This window comes from Dipteris shenzhenensis, chromosome 3 (genome assembly GCF_047967505.1).
Source record: "Dipteris shenzhenensis isolate YYH24624 ecotype China chromosome 3, Dip_SZ_1.0, whole genome shotgun sequence".
Lineage (NCBI taxonomy): Eukaryota > Viridiplantae > Streptophyta > Polypodiopsida > Gleicheniales > Dipteridaceae > Dipteris > Dipteris shenzhenensis.
Genome location: NC_141598.1, coordinates 63,333,880 through 63,352,567, shown reverse-complemented (window position 1 = coordinate 63,352,567; position 18,688 = coordinate 63,333,880). Strand labels below are relative to the sequence as shown.

The 18,688-nt window shown below is 46.0% G+C and overlaps 1 protein-coding gene across 3 annotated transcripts in view; it reads right to left on the bottom strand.

Moving 5' to 3' along the window:
* Positions 1 to 18,688, bottom strand: part of LOC147904151 (uncharacterized) — a 118,181-nt gene that overhangs the window by 48,515 nt on the left and 50,978 nt on the right. For all 3 annotated transcript variants that reach the window (XM_087372766.1, XM_087372765.1, XM_087372763.1), the window contains exons 4-7: positions 14,152 to 14,197; positions 13,843 to 13,916; positions 11,680 to 11,755; positions 11,568 to 11,595 (exon numbers count right to left, since the gene is read on the bottom strand). In XM_087372766.1, the coding sequence (XP_087228892.1) occupies positions 11,568 to 11,595; positions 11,680 to 11,755; positions 13,843 to 13,916; positions 14,152 to 14,197 (224 nt within the window). The remainder of the gene's footprint in view (positions 1 to 11,567; positions 11,596 to 11,679; positions 11,756 to 13,842; positions 13,917 to 14,151; positions 14,198 to 18,688) is intronic.

Below are 18,688 nucleotides of genomic sequence, written 5' to 3'. Positions count from 1 at the left end.
GCAGCTGTCGTGGCTCTGGCTCTCGCTCACGTCCGCGTCGTCGGCTAGACTGAGAAGAGGTATCCTGTGACTGGAAGAAGTCAGTGATAGGCCGCTGGGTGTCCTCACGCTGTGTGTGCTGCTCGTGTCGCCGTGCTCGGAGAGAGGTATCTCGGTGGCGAGTCATCTCATGTAAGAAAGCGACTAGGCATCGCTGATCCGAGAACTGCAGCATGTGTGGGAGGGAGCCGAATCCGTCGCGGAAGAGGAAGTGGTACCGGCCTGGAATGGTATAATAGATAGGACATCTGAAAGCAAAGTGCTCCTCCAACTCGATCTCCTGCAAGTCGCAGAGTGGGCAAAGGCGGTCCTCTCGTGGGATACCCTCTGCGCGTCCGCTCTCGATCCGTAATCGGTGTGACGAGACCCTAAACTGACCGAGGGAGATCCGGAGCGCATGTGGTAGATGAAGCTGTGTGTAACCCGGAGGTGTGATGAAGCCCTCCTGTGAGATCTGAAGGCAGTGTCGGCGGTAGAAGTCAAGCTTCACAGGAAGCTCGGAGTGAAGAAACCATGTCCGCCACGTGTGGAGCTGGAGCAGATCCGCTCGAATGAGCCGGTTGACCTCCTGGTTAGTGGGGGAGAGGGGAGATGGTGGAGCGTCGAGGCTGTACTGAAAAGGAGGCAACCGGTCTAAGTCGAGGCCCAGTCAGGTGAACCAACTGGAAAGATGACTATACCAGCATCGCTGGTCCCCATCAACGGATAAGGCCATAGAGGAGGATAGGGCTAGCCAAGATAGGCGGAGGCGACCGTCGGCGGAGGAGCTGAAATCCCTGACTCTGTGGAGATAGGTGATAGCCTGAAAAGCCGCATCAAGCCGTAAGGGTGAGGCGCCGAACTCTGCTAGAATGATCTGGTGTGGTACCGATGGTTTGTTGCGGATCATCCGAGCAAACATCAGTATCTGTAGGCGCTCGACTCGAGCCCACTCTGTGTCTGAAAGATCGACTCCCCACCAAGGGCTACCGTACATGCCTGCTGGGCGGACCAAAGAATCAAAAAGGAGAGACTTGGTCCGCGGGTCCTGGAAAAGGGAGTGGTAGCATTGTCGCTCCAGTCGGGCAAGAGCGGCGTATCCCTGGCTGATCCTAGCCTGCATGACCGGGCGCATCATGAAGATCGGGCCTGAGAAGACAACGCCCAAGTATGTGTAAGAGTCAACTATCTCAACAGGGTCGCCGGCAAAGAGGAACTGCTCTCGGTGCATAGCGGGTCTGGAAGTGTTGAAGATCATCACCTTGGTTTTCCCAAGGTTGACCTTCAAGTCATGTGTATCACAGAAGACCTGAAGTCCATCCAGGTGTCGCTGAAGACCAGTAGCAGAAGAGGATAGTAGTACTACATCGTCTGCGTATAGGAGAATCTGGATGACAGCCTCCGCAAGAGAGCAGCCTGCACCTCCGAGTGTCCTGATGGTGGTCTCGAGCTCGTCGATGTAGAGGCCAAATAGAGTCGATGACAAGGGACATCCTTGTTTGACTCCGATAGTGCTCGTGATCTCTAGGGTCCAGCTGGTGCCAATCCTGACCTGCCCCGTCACCCGCTCATAGAGAGCTACTACTGCCCAGATAATCACCGAGTCATAGCCTAACTCCTGCAGACGTCTGATGAGTCGGGCGCGGGGAACGGTGTCGAATGCCTTGTGGAAATCCACAAAGCAACAATATACTCTCTGTCTCCTGTGTCTGGCCTCCTCAATGATCCCTCTAAGTGTAAAAATGTGATTGTAAGTCGAGTGATCCGCCCTGAAGCCGGCCTGTCCGGATGCCCTGAGCCCCTGTACCTCTGCGCGAGCACTGATCTCGCCATCTAACACTGATGCATAGATCTTGGACGTAACATGTCCAACCATGATGGTCTTGTAATTCCCTGGATCCATGGGATCTCCTGCTTTGTGGATGGGTGTGATAGTGTTCAGTGTCCAGGCTCTGGGGAACCCCCGTGGCAGACAGCTTCATTGAACAGCGTTGCCAGGATGGGGGCTAGAGTTTTGATGCCATAGGCAACAAACTCTGTGCATTGGCCCTCATGATCCTTAGCTCGACTGTTATGAAGCTTATGCGCTGCGTGGGTGACTCCCTGGGTTGTGAAGAGGATACAAGAAGTGGGGCGGGGGGTGGCTGAGAGGTCGGGGGGAGGCTGATCACGGATATCATAGAGTGTGCGTGCGTAGGTGTGCTAGAGGGAAGTGTCCGTGAGGGGGGGGGGGGTCGGCGTTCTAGGAATTTCCTCTAGAAATCCTTGGAGTTGCTACTAAACAGAATGTTCAGTAGCGTATCCTCATTCTGGCGCAGGAAGGCTAGCTTCTTGCGACGGACTAGTCGACGATAATCCCTGGTGAAACGTGGGTTAGCCCTAGCGTTTCGCTAGGTCGTGAGTCGGAGTGTGCGGCGTAATGCTTTGCACTCGTCATCATACCAGTTGTTGCAAGGGGTGGAGCCAGCGGGTGGAGGGCGAGTGGACCGAGTAGTGGAAGGAAAGATGTGGCGGGCTGCATTGTGAAGGGAGTGGGTGATAAGGGTGGCTCGGTGATCTAGAGAGGGTATGGTGTCTATGTGTCTGAGGAGGGAGGCTAGGTGGGCTGAGTAATCAGGTGGAGGTTATGATCGAAGTGTATATCATGATAGGTAGTGTAGTGCGAGGTGTGGCTGGGAGGGGCTCCGGGCGCAAGGATATGAAAGAACAGGTAAGTGTGATCGGCTCCTGGGGAAGGTGCAGTGCGAAAGTCAGTGATCTGTGGGGCTAAAGCAGGAGATCCCAGAATGTAGTCGATGACACTCGCTCCTCCGCCATGTGGGAAACATGTGAAACCAGAGGAGGCAGGCCACCGGTCTAGTCCATTGTAGATGATCAGATCATGCATACGTCCAAGGTCCAAAAGAGCCTGCCCATACCTATAAACGGGAGCGCGACTGTCAGCCGAAGAGCGGGGGAAGCCCGAGTCCTCTATGTCCATCTCAGGTAATAGGACCGGATCTGAGTGGAAGTCCAGGAGTGATGTCTAATGTGCACCTGTCCTTGCGTTGAAATCCCCAACTAGGAGGACCTCTCCGCGTCTGGAGAACTCCACAATGTCTGAGTAGAGATCTAGATAGGGGAATACCCCCATATCCTCACGAAGCATCCGTGCGAAATGTGACGTCTCGGGAGGAAAGTAGCAGACTGCAATAAAAAGGTCGCGTGTGGAGGGGCGTCGGAATCGGAGCCATAGGTAACCGGCATGGACATCCCGTCTAACCACGGATCTTGTGGGCCATTGTAGGACTTGTTTGGGTTTGTGGGCCATTGTAGGACTTGTTCAAGTGCTTGATTTCCTACAAAGGCAAATCTTGTTCAGCATTGCTGTAGGGGTGCGCAGGCCTGCGCAAGGCCAGTGGCAAGCCAAGGCTTGCAGCAGACAAGGGCCCTCAGACCACGAGGCAGCAGGCCAAGCGCGAGTGAAGGGGGTGGCGCAGAGGCTACGGGAGGGGGGGGCACAGTGGACAGAGGGGGAGCGGGGAGAGGCTGCGAGAGGGGAAGGGAGAGCGGGGGGGGGGGGGGGCCCAGAGGCTACGGGAGGGGGTGGGGCAGAGGCTACGGGAGGGGGGGGGTAGCGCAGAGGCTGCGGGAGGTGGTGGGGCAGAGGCTACGGGAGGGGGAGGTGGCGCAGAGGCTACGGGAGGGGGGGGAGTAGAGTGGAGCTACGGGAGGGGGGGGGGGCAGAGTAGAGCATTCAGCGGCTGAATTGGTCCTAGCTAGCCTCTTGTATGCCTGTAGGAGATTTCGGTCTTATCTATTGTCCAGGCCTTCTGTGGTTCTTACCTCATGTTCACTACTGCCTCATATGTTGAATAGTACAAACATCTCCAGGAGCATGATTGAATGGATAGTAGAGTTACTGGAGTACTCTTTTATCTTCTTGGTTGAGAACTCTACCAGAGCTTCCTTGGCTGATCTCCTCTCCTATAAGGAAGGACCTATTTTAGTTGAAGATGTGGAGAAGAACACTGACATGAATGAAGAAAAAGTACTACAGGATGCATTTGTTTTACACTTTGATGGATCTTACAAAAAAAGTTTAGATAAAAGTACACGAGGAATTGTCATTTATGATCCTGGACGAAAGGAGATTCGGAAAATGGGAATTCAGCTCGAAGCCAGCAGTAATAATGAAGCTGAATATGCAGCCCTCTTCGAAATTTTGAAAGTATGCATTAGTCTGGGTATAAAGAGACTCATGATTAAGGGAAATGCTTTGTTGGTTGTGAATCAAATTTTAGGTGTCTGGAAGGTTAAGCATGTTCATTTGAAGAGGTGGATAAGCGCAGTGAAGAAACTGTTAAAACAATTGGATGCATGGACACTCCAGCATATTGAAAGAGGTAAGAATGTAAATGCACATGATGCTGCGCAGGAAATTACAGCAGCTTATGTTGATGCAATAGGAGTGCAGGAGCCCTTATACAAAGGAAGGGAGACATTGGCTTGTGAGGAAAGCTTCCTCTTAACTGGTAAAGTGCCTGAAGAAGTTTCGAAACAAAGAAGATACAGATTTATTAAAAGCTGAACTTCTTATTGTCCGATAGATGATGTTCTTTACATGAAAGGGGCTGATCTGGTGCTTAGAAGAATTCCCTGGCATGAGGAAGTTTTTCATACTCTACGAGCTAATCATGAGGGAGTATGTGGAGGACATTTTGCTTTCAAAATCATGCTGAGGAAAATACTTACACAATGGTATGTGTGGCCATCCCTCCAGAGAGACATAAGACAGAAGGGTATGTGTGGCCATCCCTCCAGACATAAGACATTGGTGCAGGTCATGCCTACAATGTCAGTAGATGAGTAAGAGAATCCTACATCCAGAACTCAAAAATATCATGCTTGCTTATAATATTTTTGAGAAATGGGGAATAGATGCCATCGGTCCTCTACCCATGACAGCCAGAGGAAATTGTTATGTGCTAACAGCTATGGATTATTTGACGAGATGGGCTGAAGCACGAGCAGTACGGGCTGTCAATGCGAAATCTGTATGTAAATTTGTGTATGAGGATATTTGCTGTAGATTTGGTGTGCCACTGGAGTTGCTTTCTGATAGAGGTCCAGGTTTCAAGAGTGAACTGATGGATTTATTATGTGGAAAGCTGAAGATTAAACACAGATATGCAAGTCCCTATTATCCCCAATGCAATGGGATGAATGAAAAATTTAATGGTGTGTGTACTAATATCATGGGAAAGATCATGAGAACACATGAGAAGGAGTGGGACCTTGCTTTGCACTGGGCTTTATGGGCTTACAGAGTTGCAGTGAAAGAAGGCACCCAGTTTTCACCATTTCATCTTGTTTACGGGAAAGAAGCTCTATTACCCTTGGAAGTAGAAATTCCTGCATTACAGATGTTAATGAAGATAAACGAGGATTCATATTCTACTTTCCAGAACCAGTTATTGGATTTGCAGGAAGCACAACTAGACAAACAAAAGGCGGTGGAACATTATGCTTTAATTCAAGAGGAGAATCAGAAGAGAGCAAACAAGAAATTCAGGGATAAGAAAATCGAGGAGGGTAATCTAGTTTTGAGATACAACAGTAGTCAGGATTCTACCTTCAAGAAGAAATTTGTAACCAAATGGGATGGACCTTTTCGTGTGACGAAGAAATTCAAAAATGGATCATATCAACTTGAGGATTTGGATGGTCAGTTGCATAAGAATAGAGTCAATGGCTTCAGACTAAAGAAATACTTTCATAGGATCATGAGTATGGGCAGCTTTGGACCTACTGTGATGAGAGTCGAGGGGTGAGGTCTGAAGGTAGCACCGAGGGTAACCAATCTCTGGCTTGTGATCCGGAAGGGTGAGACCTGTAGATGCGTGTGATCAACGTGGTAGAGCTTTCAAGCTCTACATCTTTCTTGAGCTACTACAACTCGTCTTCTGAAAATGTCACTGCTTTTGCGGCTGGTGGAAGTGGAGTAGGATTGGCTAAATCGAACTCCATCGCCAAAAAAGGTGAAAAGGCAGACTCGAACAAAAAATAATGTTTCGTCCGACCCCAAAGTGCTGCGGGAAGAAGAGGCCAGGAGGAAGAGAAAGGAGGAGAGAGGAGGGGCTGAGAGAGGGAGGTGAAATGGGGGATAGAGAGAGAGAAGGGGGCTAAGAGAGAGGCGGAAGGAGGGGGCTGAGGGGCAAAGAAAGAGGCAAGGAGGGGCCGGGAAGGGAGGCCGGGTAGGGAGGGGCGAAGGGAGGAGGGGCATAGGAGGGGTGCAAGGAGCGGGAGAGGGGGGGCGTAGGCAAGAAAGAAAGAAAGAAAGAAAGAAAGTTTATTAAAGTCTTCGGAAGACCAATGGGTCTATGAGACTATGAAAACCCTGATACAATGAGCTGTGGTAGTGGAGCTACTAAACGAGCATCCATACCAATGCAGAATGCACAAAATGCAAAATGACAGTACTAAATCCTTAGTACAACATAGTCATATCTCGACTATATATATATCAATCTCAGCATCATCGTCGACATCATCGTCGATATCATCATAACCATCATCATCATCATCATCATCAACAGCAGTAGGACATCAAGATGGATGAGGCTGTGGACGTGGAGACATGAGGTCAGCAATAGAGCGTTGTCTCACCCCCAAGGGTGCAGTCCTGGTACGTCTCCTGGTCGTAGCTCTGCGTCTGACCAGAGTCACTGTGACCCCCATCAATCGGGCTGCGCCGACCCTAAACAAGGAGGGGATGTCCCCAAGTATGATATGTGAGTCAACCCTCTATCTGAGCTGTCGGTCACGGTCATGTCAAGGCCTCGCCTCGTGGGGGTCTATGTGATCTAGCTGAAAGAACTATGTGATAGAGCTCTGAGAAGTATCAGATGAGGAGGAAGTCTGCTCTTGTCTTCGTGCTCAGAGCAAAGGGAGGGGAGAGGGGCATAGGGAGGGGGTGGGGGAGAAAGAAAGATATATTAACGTCCAGGGGAGGCCTCACGGGCCTATGGGACAAAGTACATAGAGAGTGTGGGGAGGGGGCGGGCTGAGAGGGCGGAAGAGGGGGGGCGGGCTAAGAGGGACGGGCAACAGAAGAGGGTGGGTGAGGAGGAGGGGGGCAGTGAGTGGGAGAGGAGAGGGGCAACAAGGGTCGGGGAGGAGCAGCCAAAGCCCTCTTCTCTCTTGAGCTCCTCTACTTCTACTCCTTAGCCTTGCTCGTGAGCTGTTTCTTGCTGCAGCGACAGCAAAAAGTGGTTTTCTAGCGCACCATTGTCGCCATCAGTCTCCTCGTCACTATTGAAGCCGCCCATGCCAAAATCGTCAAAAAAAAAAAGAAGGGTCGCAACTTTTACGATGTCTCTACAAGCCAAACGGCATCGAATTTCAAGTCAAGCTAGCAGAGTAAATTTCAGATCGCATTGAGAGCTACATTTTTCCTTTTTACAGCTTGTCAATCCGACATCTCTACGGAAAGATATGGGTATTTGCCGAAACTGTCCTAATTTCGCATTTTCAAATTTCTTTCCAATTTCTCAGAATTTTCTTGGGGATTTTGGGATTTTTGGCCTTGGCTGCACTTGGGGTTTCAACCAGTTTTTTGCCAAACCCTAATTTTTGACAAAAACCCAAATTTCTAAAATTTAGGGCTTTTCTGACTTTTGCAGTCCTTTCACATAATTGAAGCATCTGACACGTAAATTTTTTGGGAATTTTTCAAAATTCATGTAATTTCATTACTATTTTGTACATTCATTTGTGCATTTTGCCACCTTTGGGCATAATTACTCAAATTTGAGGCTCTATCCCGATCTTGGTGACTCACATCACGACATTTTGAGTCATCATGTGATTGCTCCTTAAGCTGCTCCGATGGCCTCTGACATCGACATATCATTCGGGGCATTCTCGCCATGATCTTCATTGACATACTTCATCGACTAGGGATGTGCATATTAGTGCAGCCAGCCACCTGGAGATGTTTTACGGGTTCTTTGCCATTGCTATGCATAAAATGAATGACATATTTCCTAATTTTTATATGTTTGAGTCAAGGGTACTCTGCCCTAGGTAGTCCCCGAAAATAAATGCAATTATGGTTTTCTTGAGTCAATAAAGGTTCTCTCCCTTGGATAGTCCTCCTAACATGATGTATTCATTTATTTATTTTCTTCTACGTGGCTCCATGTCCCTCATTAGTCCCTGGATCCAAGGGGGGATGTATTGAGGGAAACAACTCTGTATTGGTCTTAGATGGGTCTATCTATCAGGCCTGGCATTTGAGTTCCAGGATGTTGGTGCTCTGAGTTGGCCATGCATCCATGCTAAGACATGAGCCTCTGAGTCATGTTTGGGACGTAAAGCCATGAGAGTGCTCAATCCGACCTCTCAATCATGCTGAAACTTTAACCTCTGAGATTGCATGGGAGCCATGTCTAGTTTTGACATTGCACTGTCCGATGACCATCACAGATCTTGTTCTGGGTTCCATCCAGGAAATGGAGTCAAGTTGAGTCAGTTTTGGTGTGTTCTAGTGAATCCTAGTGTGATTTTTATAGTACTAGGTGTCTAGGAGTGCCACGTGTCATATATATTTATTTATTTATTTATTTATTTTTATTTTTTTCCCCAAAAAAAATACTTCATTAAGTATAATTGAAAACCGCAAGAGCAAGCTCAAATGCGGGAGTACATCATGTCATACATGAGAGAAAAAACCAGCTCAAAATGAGCTTTAAAAAATCCAAGGTGGAGGCTGAAAGTGCCACCTCAACCCTGAAGGAGACTGAGAGAAGAAAGGACATCCTCTCCAAACTCTGAAAAAAATACCTCTCCTGGCATTAGTTGCTCTGGAGGATCCCTGCATGCTCTCCCAAATGGCCACCTAGGTGTGTATAGTATCTGTCCATATACTACCTAGCCATAGACTAGGAGGGGTGACCCTGAGAACCATCCATCGCCTCCGTACATCTAGCCCTCATAATATGCCAAGCTGCAATGCTAGCTAGAATCTCCCATGATGGGTCCACCGAGGCATGAGCAGCTCTGAAAGGATTGAAGGGAACATCCTAGAGAGAACAAGACTCCATAGGGTGTCATCGTATAATGAGCAGCCAAAGTCTCTCCTCTCTCTTGAGCTCCTCTACTTCTACGGGGAAAGCACTCCCACACCTGCAGAAGGGGAAGCTCTATCCATGGTGCTCAGAACAAGGTGCTCCCCAAGGTAGAGGGTACAAACTCCTTCTCGAACTCAAACTCTACCACATCTGCCAGTACTACAAAAGAATTCCTGAAGGATGCTCCTGGCGCAGGTGTGCGGAGGATCCCTATGGATGAAGGAGTAGAAGCGATAATCCCCTTGCCTCTGTCAAGAGATGAAGAAGTAAGAACGACAGAGAAAGGGGGCTGTTGGTGGATCTCGGCCAAAAGAGTAGCATTAGACTGGAGTAAGGCACGAGCTTCAGCAACGGTTTGTTCCATAGGAGAAAGCTCCTTTACATGAACATCTAAAGGGATATGAGCAACCTCATCAGCACAAGGAACTAAAACAAGAATATCTCCTGCTTGTAAGGGAGGGTCAATGGCGCCATCAGTAGCCTCCTGATGTGGAACTGGCTCAACAACTCTGACTGGCACCCAACGGGAGACGACTGGAACAGGACGTGCTGAAGGTCCCATTTGCACCGTAAACAAAGGTCCTAGACAAGAGACTGTAACCGATGCGGCCCTGGGCGAGAGGTGGAAGGTCCAGCAGCGCGAGAAGTGGTAGGATGTGCAGCAGAACGTTAAGTAGGTCCAGCCGAGGCAAAGGCAACTGTTTCAGCCGCCATACAAGAGCAACAGCAGAGGGCTTCGAAGGCCCTCAACATCCGGATGCGAGGGATCACGCGAGACAGCACCAACACCACTACGACGCCCATGGAGGAGGCGATCACCTTTGTGACCACCACCATGGGGGTCCCCGACCATGGCATATAGAGGAAGCATGGCGTGTTGGGAGAGTACCCAACCGAGAGCAGCCCCTAGTCATTCGCTTTAGAGATTCACATGCTCGACTAGCGACACTCCAACGCCGAGCCGCTCTATGAGAGCATGCCACCCTGTCCATGGACGAGGATTTGACACCTTTACAGATTGAGGAGTGACGAGTTCTTCTGTAGCAATGGGATGTTGCCCGCAACGAGGGAAAATGGGCCATGGTCCGAGATGGTAGGTTGTTGACCACCACCCGTCGGGCTCCCACCCATACCCCCTAGGGGGACGGGGCCTATGAGACTCAGGTTTCCAAGACCCTAGATTGCACCGTTTGGAACTATAATGGTACCTTATGGTCAGACCCACGGAACTTCTCGAAGTCTTATACAAGACGAGACATAGTCTTTTACACGGAGACACACCAGAGCCCAGAGCGTCCACTACCGGTAGTCACTGGCTACACATGGGAGTCAGCCTTCAGGCATGAGAGGAGGGATACAGCAGGACTCCGAGCATCAGGCGGGGTCAAAGTATTGTACACGTCTTCCCTTGTTGGAGCCATCCCCGGAAGGACGCACACTCCCGATTCATGTGGATCCAGATCCGACGCACAGACACCTGTGACCTTTTCATAGCAATATGCTCCTTTCCGCCAGACACATCCCACTTCGTTAGAGTGGCACGAAAGGAGGTTGAGACATCGCCATATGCACCCTTACATCAGGATATCCCAGAAATTTCAGCCCGTGGGAAAGTTCTCCTTGTTGGGGACTTCAACGCCAAGACGAGCACGTGCCAGGCACCACTCCTAGACTTCCGAGATGACTCTATCTTGCTACCAGACATGGACCTAGACGGAGCAAGTATGACCAGGACCTCATCCGACTGACACGGGCCTGTTACACCATATGGACACACGCTCCTTGATCTGGGCAAATAGCATGATCTCATCATCTACAACGAGCTTGACCTATGGCCCTCCTCAGGTGGCTTTACTTGCTTCTCACACGGGGGGAGGCACTAGTGTAAGAACTATGCAGCTCCCCCATCCACAAGGCAGGGGATCCCATGGACCCGAGTAACTACAGGACTATCATGATTGGACATGTGATGTGGCACTCTTGTCGTCCACACCCGAGGGGGCTCCAGTGACACCTGGATGCACTGCAAGCTTTATGCGCACAATTTTGGTGTTGGATGGCAGTCATCAGCAAGAGAGGTCAACAAAATCAATTTTTGAAACAATACAAAGATGAGTTCTAGAAGGTTTTCCAGATATCAAACCGAGCATGGACCTTTTGTAACATACTACTTTTTCTAAAATAGAGCTCTCCTTTTTCGAACAAAATATAATGCGCACAATTGTAAGTGTTATTTACTTTAATAGAAGAAAATAGTGTGCATATTTTAATTTTGCAATTACATCAAGATTTCCAAACCTTTAGGATGAGCAGCACATGAATAAACCGCACTCAATTTCTGATTGTTCTATAAACATATGGTTTGCTTTCTTAGATTGTAACTTTCCTTATTCCAAGAGAGACTGATTTAAGTTTTGGGTTTAACAGAGAGCTTACCACATTATCGATTCCACGGCTTGTAAACCTGATGAAGAAGAAAAAAAACAGAAGGTAGTTAGGTTTGTCTAATTGATAAGAATAATATCGAGGAATGAGATTTGTGACATACCAGCTTTTTACACCAAGAGGTACAAGATACAAAGGCTTGTTTCCAATACGTTTTATCGTCTTTTCATCTAAGTGATCTACAAAAAGTTAGATATCTTAGCTTAGCCACAGCGTATAAATTTTGCTTGAAATAGACTTCTTTTAAGTATGGAAGTAACAACCGAGAGAAGAAACTCAAGGCATAGATACATCATGCAGAGCATGAACAAACCGGTGGTAAAATACCTCTCAAAGAATCCGAACAAAAGAAAATCTTGATAAGAACCAGGACTATTGCTGGAAATGCCATGTCCTGCATAGCTATGATGGTCTCAGGAAATCAAGAATAACCTCTCCACTCTTTGAGAAAAACTGTCCTCCTAGCTGAAGCAGAACTAGAAGAACTCTGTATCCTAGACCAAATAGCCATGAGAGTGTACAATATCTGTCCATAAGCTGGACAATGTAGGATCTGGGTGAACTTAGGTACCATTAATAGCCTCTGAGCATCTAGATTATGTGAAGTAGTGATGCTTGCTCTACAATCTCTCAACAAGTGTCCACTGATGCATGTGCAAGTCTATACCGAGTTAAGGGGATGACAAAAGTATACATCCCAGTGCCAAACAGTAACAGCCTAGGAATCGTCCTTACTCTCATAAAAGATCTGAGGGCCATTATGTGAGAGCCAGGCTACTGAACCATAAGAAATATAATAAAGCAGCACGGGGCATAACCCTGACGACTAGTTTGGTAATCTGAAACCTCTCTCCTCTAGCACCATTGATAAGAACCTTAGAGAGAGGATATACCTCTAATCTATGAATCCAAGAAACTAAAATGTAGCAGCGTATCCTCCAAGAAACCCAATCTACTATGCCATAATCTTCCTTGAAATCCAAAAGTAAAATAGCAAGGCCTTGGCCCCTCTGTTACTACTCTGAGGCCTCCCAAGATACTATCAAAGATGCTTCACCCATGCACAAAGCCAATCTATGTGTGATGTATCAAGTTAGAAGTAGAGGCTGTAAATAAAGGCTGAATGCCTTTGCTACAATATTATTGCCCGAAAGTGTGACTAGCCTCCACTCATTTATCGACTTCCTGCACCCACCCTTAAAGATAAGATGGATGAGACCCTCATTACCATCTCATGCAATTTTTCAAAAGCGTAGCATCTATAAATTTGATAAATTCAAGCATAGATTTAGAGAAAAATTTTCTATTGATTCTTCCCCCATTCTGAACCCAGATAGACTCACGTGCATGATATGAAAGATTAGCTCTACTTTCCAAAAGAATCTTCTAGTGAGCTTGCTGCAGCAAAGCGCACATGGACCCAAGCACCTAAAGGCCTTTTCCATTCTCCCATTGCAAGGCTGCCAACTGCTAATGAATGGCAATCTCTAGCCTAAGGATATCCTTTCTCCTGGTCCTAGCAATGAAGTGATAAAAACTGCTAATATCATAGAGCTGCTGCCAAAGTAGGAGGAGAGCACAAACCATCCTATTAAAATAGGAGTGTGGAAAAGCAAAACCATCATAACCCCGCAATCTCTGGCAAAGCAGGAGAGGAGCACAAACCATCCTATGAAAATAGGAGTGTGGAAAAGCATGAAAACCATCATAAACCTGCAATCTCTACCTCTAAACTAAAAAAGGAAAGCATCCCAAGAGGCTCTCTCAAGAGAGTGAATGAAATTCTCTTCCCTTACTTTATTTGTAGGCAGCTCCACCTTGAACTGAGGTGCCGCCAACACTAAAAAACTGCACTGCATTATTGGTGATCTTCCATATGAATCACAAAATGTGTCTAATTCTCTTATCATTTACTCCGAGATCACCTTACTCCAGCAACATCATGCCTTTGTGTCTTGATTTAATACATCACCTCCTTGTTGCAGCATGGCCTCTTAATTATGCTTAGATACTATTCAAGCACTGCCATGCAAAACCGGTTCTAGGTGCAAAAAATGAAACTTGATCTAGGTGTTGCTGAAAGATGTTTGAAATGCAACATATACAAATCAGTTACCAAAGAAAGATCAGTGACTAAGAGCATGAGTAGGGATGACTGAAAATGAACATAGAAAGAGATGAATCATGAAGCAACGAGAAGTGATCACAAAGAAGACAGTGCAATTATGTAATTGACAAGTACAAAGGGAATGGGAAGGTCATATACCATAGTGATTATGTGATATAATAACAACATCAATCTGAGGAAGTTCTTCCAAAGGGAAAGGTACAGGAACAAATCTGTTTTTCATCACACAATCGACAACTCATAACCAATAGAATTCCAGAAAAATGACAGCATCAGGGATCATTCAAATCCCTCTTTAATGCTTGGGAAATTAAAAACATCCACCTAGCAGCCAGAAAGATAAAGCATCACAATGTTTATACTCCTGGAATGACACTCAGCAATGAGATTGAGGCTGCGATATTTATCCTTCTTCATAGGCTAGCGTGTACTACAGTCAAAGCCTACCTCTTTGGACCGAGAAATGATATCGGTGAGCAACGCTCTGACCACACTGCATCAACAATATAAAATGATTAACCCTCAAGCAATTAATTTCACAAAAAATGCATAAACACAAAAAATTTACCCTACCATTCAAATCACTTCGTTTATCTTATCATTTGACCATTCGCAAAGGTTTAATGACAACACGTATATAAGAGAAATAAATCTAACCATGTAAAGATAATAGTCATTCAGATCAGTAAGTACAATTTCAATGCAATGCACAAAGGATTAAAAGATAGCCACAGTTAAACATTGTTCCTTTGAAAATAAGCCTGAATATAATGACTGCTTTGGAAAACAGAAACAATTAAAGCAATATCCTGCATTGCACACTGGACACTTTCACATGAGGTGGAGGCTGCAGACTAGAATTTCGCTTAAGAAAACGACTGCTATTTGAAATCCACTGCATTCCTCAATTTAGCATTGCAAAACAGATTCACGTGAAGCATTATGGAGCTCCATGGAATATCAGACCCTTTCATACGAGCAGCCTAGGCATTTTATTGAGAGGATGACTGGTATTTGAAGTCTAATGCTTTCCTTGTTTTTGGTATCCCACAACACCACCGCTTCCACCAGAAAATCATGCATGGACAAGATATCAATATCACATTTCAAAGGTTCTGCTGTGAACTACAAACACAATAGTGTCATGTCACAGATTAATTGATGATCATGCACTCCATTTATAGCTAGTGAGAAACATGCAATGGGGATTCTCGAAGCCAAGGATAGAGCATCCGAATTTCCAGGATTTATTTAATTTACTTTCTCTGAAATTGTGCTATGAGTGGCATTATAAGCTCTCAAACATGTCAATTCAAATTGTTTTCTGAGTCACAAAAGTCATTTCAGGTAAGAAATTCACGTTGTGAAAATAGGCAAACTCTCATTCCATTGAAGCATTGTAGCATCTATAGTGTCTGGCTGTCTCACAACACCCACAGGTTTGTCCATCGAGCAGATTAGTGGAATAGAGTAGCAGACTTCTGGCATTGCGAGAGACAAAGATTCTTAATGGACAATAGCTAGTCCTACACAGAACTCAGATCACAAGGCCAAATTGGCTTTGTAAAAAGTATGGGACGTGAATCATTTTTTGATAAAGGGATCCCAAAGTGGCTTTGTAAATATAATCCCTTACGTTTGGAAAAGAGGATAATTTTGGCTCCTTTTACTTTAATGAAATATTATAAATACTAAGATGAGGAAGTGTGAACCACTCATCTAGGGGGGGAGATTGTACTCAGTTGGTTGTCAGTGTCTCATTGTGCCTTCTGATTCCTCTTGATGCTGAATATTCAAAATGCAGAAGTACCACTGCAGTGCTTCTTCAATATCTCTTCATACTCAGAATTCTCTTCTGAATACCAAGCTGCTGAAATCTCTTTATAGTAACCTGCTCAATAAGCTGAAACATATTCTCAACAAACCGGTCAGTATTAAAACGATTCTCTCACCCAAATGTGTTATTGAACTAGATAGACTTTGGCTATAGATGATTTTGCGATGGAGCACTACTTAGTCTATAGAAACTATAGACCTTCAATCTCTTTTTTCAACTCTTCTATTTCAGCCCTATTCATCCTATCAGACGCTCTACACGGATTTTTCTCCGTCTATACTCCACAATGAATATGTCTACTCTCTATTCCGTTCACACATCCATACACCAGTGTTGGCTGAATGGATAGCATTTACTCTTGGTTCTATGTTCACCATAGAGTCTTGGGATGAGGAGGTAGAAGCCTCACCCTCCTGCTTGGATGCTTTGCCTTTCCCTTTTACAGAATTGGTTTTGGCAATTTTGGCTAATAGAGTAGGACATTTATGCCATGGATGCCCTGGCTTATGTTTCTTACATCCGAAACATTTACCCTCCTTAATTAGCTTTTTCTTCTCATCATCAATCATGGAAGGAAATGGTATCCATCCATGACGTGATTGGTTGTTAACATTTTGTACAATGGCTTTCTCATCTCCTTTGTTGAAGTGTTTACGAGGATTCAATTTTCTCTCAGCAATCTCAGCCAGTTTAGTTAGGTCTTTCAAGGTGGTTGGGTTGAACATTTCAACCTCATACCTCACTTTCGGGGTTAGGGCTGCTAAATACTTCTTCCTTTTATCATCCTCACTCTTCTCATGTAGCTCTAAAGAGAGTTTCCAGAACCTAGCTGTAAATTCAATATTACTCTCGTTTTCAAATTGCCTCAACCTTTCCCAACTGAAGGTCAATTCTTCTTCATGCCTCGGAGGCATGAAAGTGGCCTTAAGCTGCTCTACAAATTTGAACCATTGAAGAATAGGCTCTTTTCCCGTTTGTGATAAGGACCACCACATTAAAGCATCCTTTTGTAGATGCAGGGTGGCAAGAGCAAGCTTCTCATGGTCGGTCTTATCTTGATGAGCAAAGATAGCTCAAAATGGCGAATCCAATTGAGGATTTTATCCGCCTCTCTTGCTCCATCATACTTTGGGAACTCTATTCTCTCTCAGGTTGGAATTTAGCTCTCTTTGAGGGGGTACTTAAATCGTCATCCCCAAAATTCAGGACTCTCTTAGTCCCTAATTTTGTCATAATGGACTGTTCAATCATATGGCTAAGCTAAGAAACCAGCTTATCAATGGCAAACTCCTCTCTCCCTCTTGCACTTTGATTATAATCCATGTGTATGGGATTTTGAGTTCAAGGCGTAAACTCAACGCCTTGCTCTTGGATGAACTCGTTTCTCCCTTCATTTCTGAAGGAAAACTCCCTATCAAGAGATTCTTGAAGAAGAGATGAAGGTAATTTTCTATATGTGGGTTATCATACTCAATATGTGTGTAACTCTTATCTACATTGCCCTCTGGTGTTCTCTCCCTATGTCCCTCTGGACGTGGAGGAAAAAGGATAAGTTCATTATTAAATATCCCTCCTCCTTCCATTCTTTCCTTTTAGTAATACAAGGAAAATGGCTTGCTGTAATTTCAGAAAATGGGTTTATTTTACAGCAAAAGTCAAGTGTTGTAGAGTTGGTGGTACTTATCCGACTCCCGCTTTGCTTGTGTCGAAAAACTACTTCATTTGACCTCTTCTTCCTTCTCTTTTAGCCTTTCTTCCTTGTTTTTATGCTGTAAACTGGTATACTCCGTTTGGGCTACTTGTTTTTAGCAGAATGGTGCTCTAGATACCGTTATAGGGGGTACTTGATGGGTGGATCACCCCCTTAAAATCTTGTTCCAATCCGACTTTCCGTTGGTGAGAACGGGGGAAGGGGGGGGGTCTCTTTTCCTCACGGTTTAAGGGTTTTAAGGGTCTATTTGCAAGGGGGGAGGGAGTCACCCCGTTCCCCATCCAAAGACCACAAAAATCAGAGAAAGTCCCTACCTTAAGGCTTCCAAATTTGAGAAATCGTGGCTTCTAGGACTGCAACGATTTTTCGCGCCGGTCCTTGCTAGAGGCCTGTTTCGTGCACGGATTTGCAAGCTCCCGTACTTCCACGTCCACGCACGCCTCTTGCTTCCCGCGCCCTTTCTTCCGCCCGCAGCTCTCCGCGCATGGCCTTCCTGCCGCTCTCTTGGCCTACGCCTTGCATGCAGTCTTCGCCCACGCACCGACTCCTTATATGACTCTTTTCCACGTAGCCTTTTCGTACGCTCGTGCTTGCTGTCCGTACCTCCGTCCCACACACTCTTCTATCCCGGTCGTGGATTGTCACAGCTCTGATACCAAATGTGAAGAAACAGCCTTCTCAAGAATGCAAATGTGTGCAATGCATGCACAATTTGAATGCCAATTGGCCCTCCAATGGGGAAGAGCGCTCTCGTGAGAGTACTTGGTTCTATTTCGACCTACATGCAAGGTGGGAGAGAGATGGCGGATGAATGCAATGTGAATGAAGAATGCTACGTGAGATTCACAATGAAAGGGTGATACCCTTTCATTAACATCCCTTGAGATCACTCAAGTTTCATCTTCCCATCTACACCTACCCTTAGTCTATGACCCATGCATCTACCAGTCAATGCACCTTAATGCACCCTTCGCTTCCTATTGCCCCTAGGACCTAGACACGTGTGTGCACATTTTTATTAATAGAATTAGTATCACATGTCCAAATTCGATGCCGTATGAAGCAGTGGCTCCAACTCGACTATTCCTATCTACTCAGAAGATCCACCGCCATAACAAATAGGTCGATGTCCATCATAAATACAAATACATGTTACACCATTGGCGTATAATATAATAATGTTTTCAATGTCTACTAATCACGGATTAGTGATTTCTCTTGTCATGACATTTCTACTAATGGTCACCCTAAAAAAGACCTCATTTGGAGCCCATTTTTGAAGAAACGACCTACTTGAGTGTTGTTACTGCTGCTGCTATTCACGCCTCAAGAATACCACCATTTGCCCTGACTACAACATGAGCTGCTACCTACGCTATTCCAGCTGGTCCGATGCCTTTTCTTGGCACTGTTCTGCCCCGACTGCAAGCTAGGCT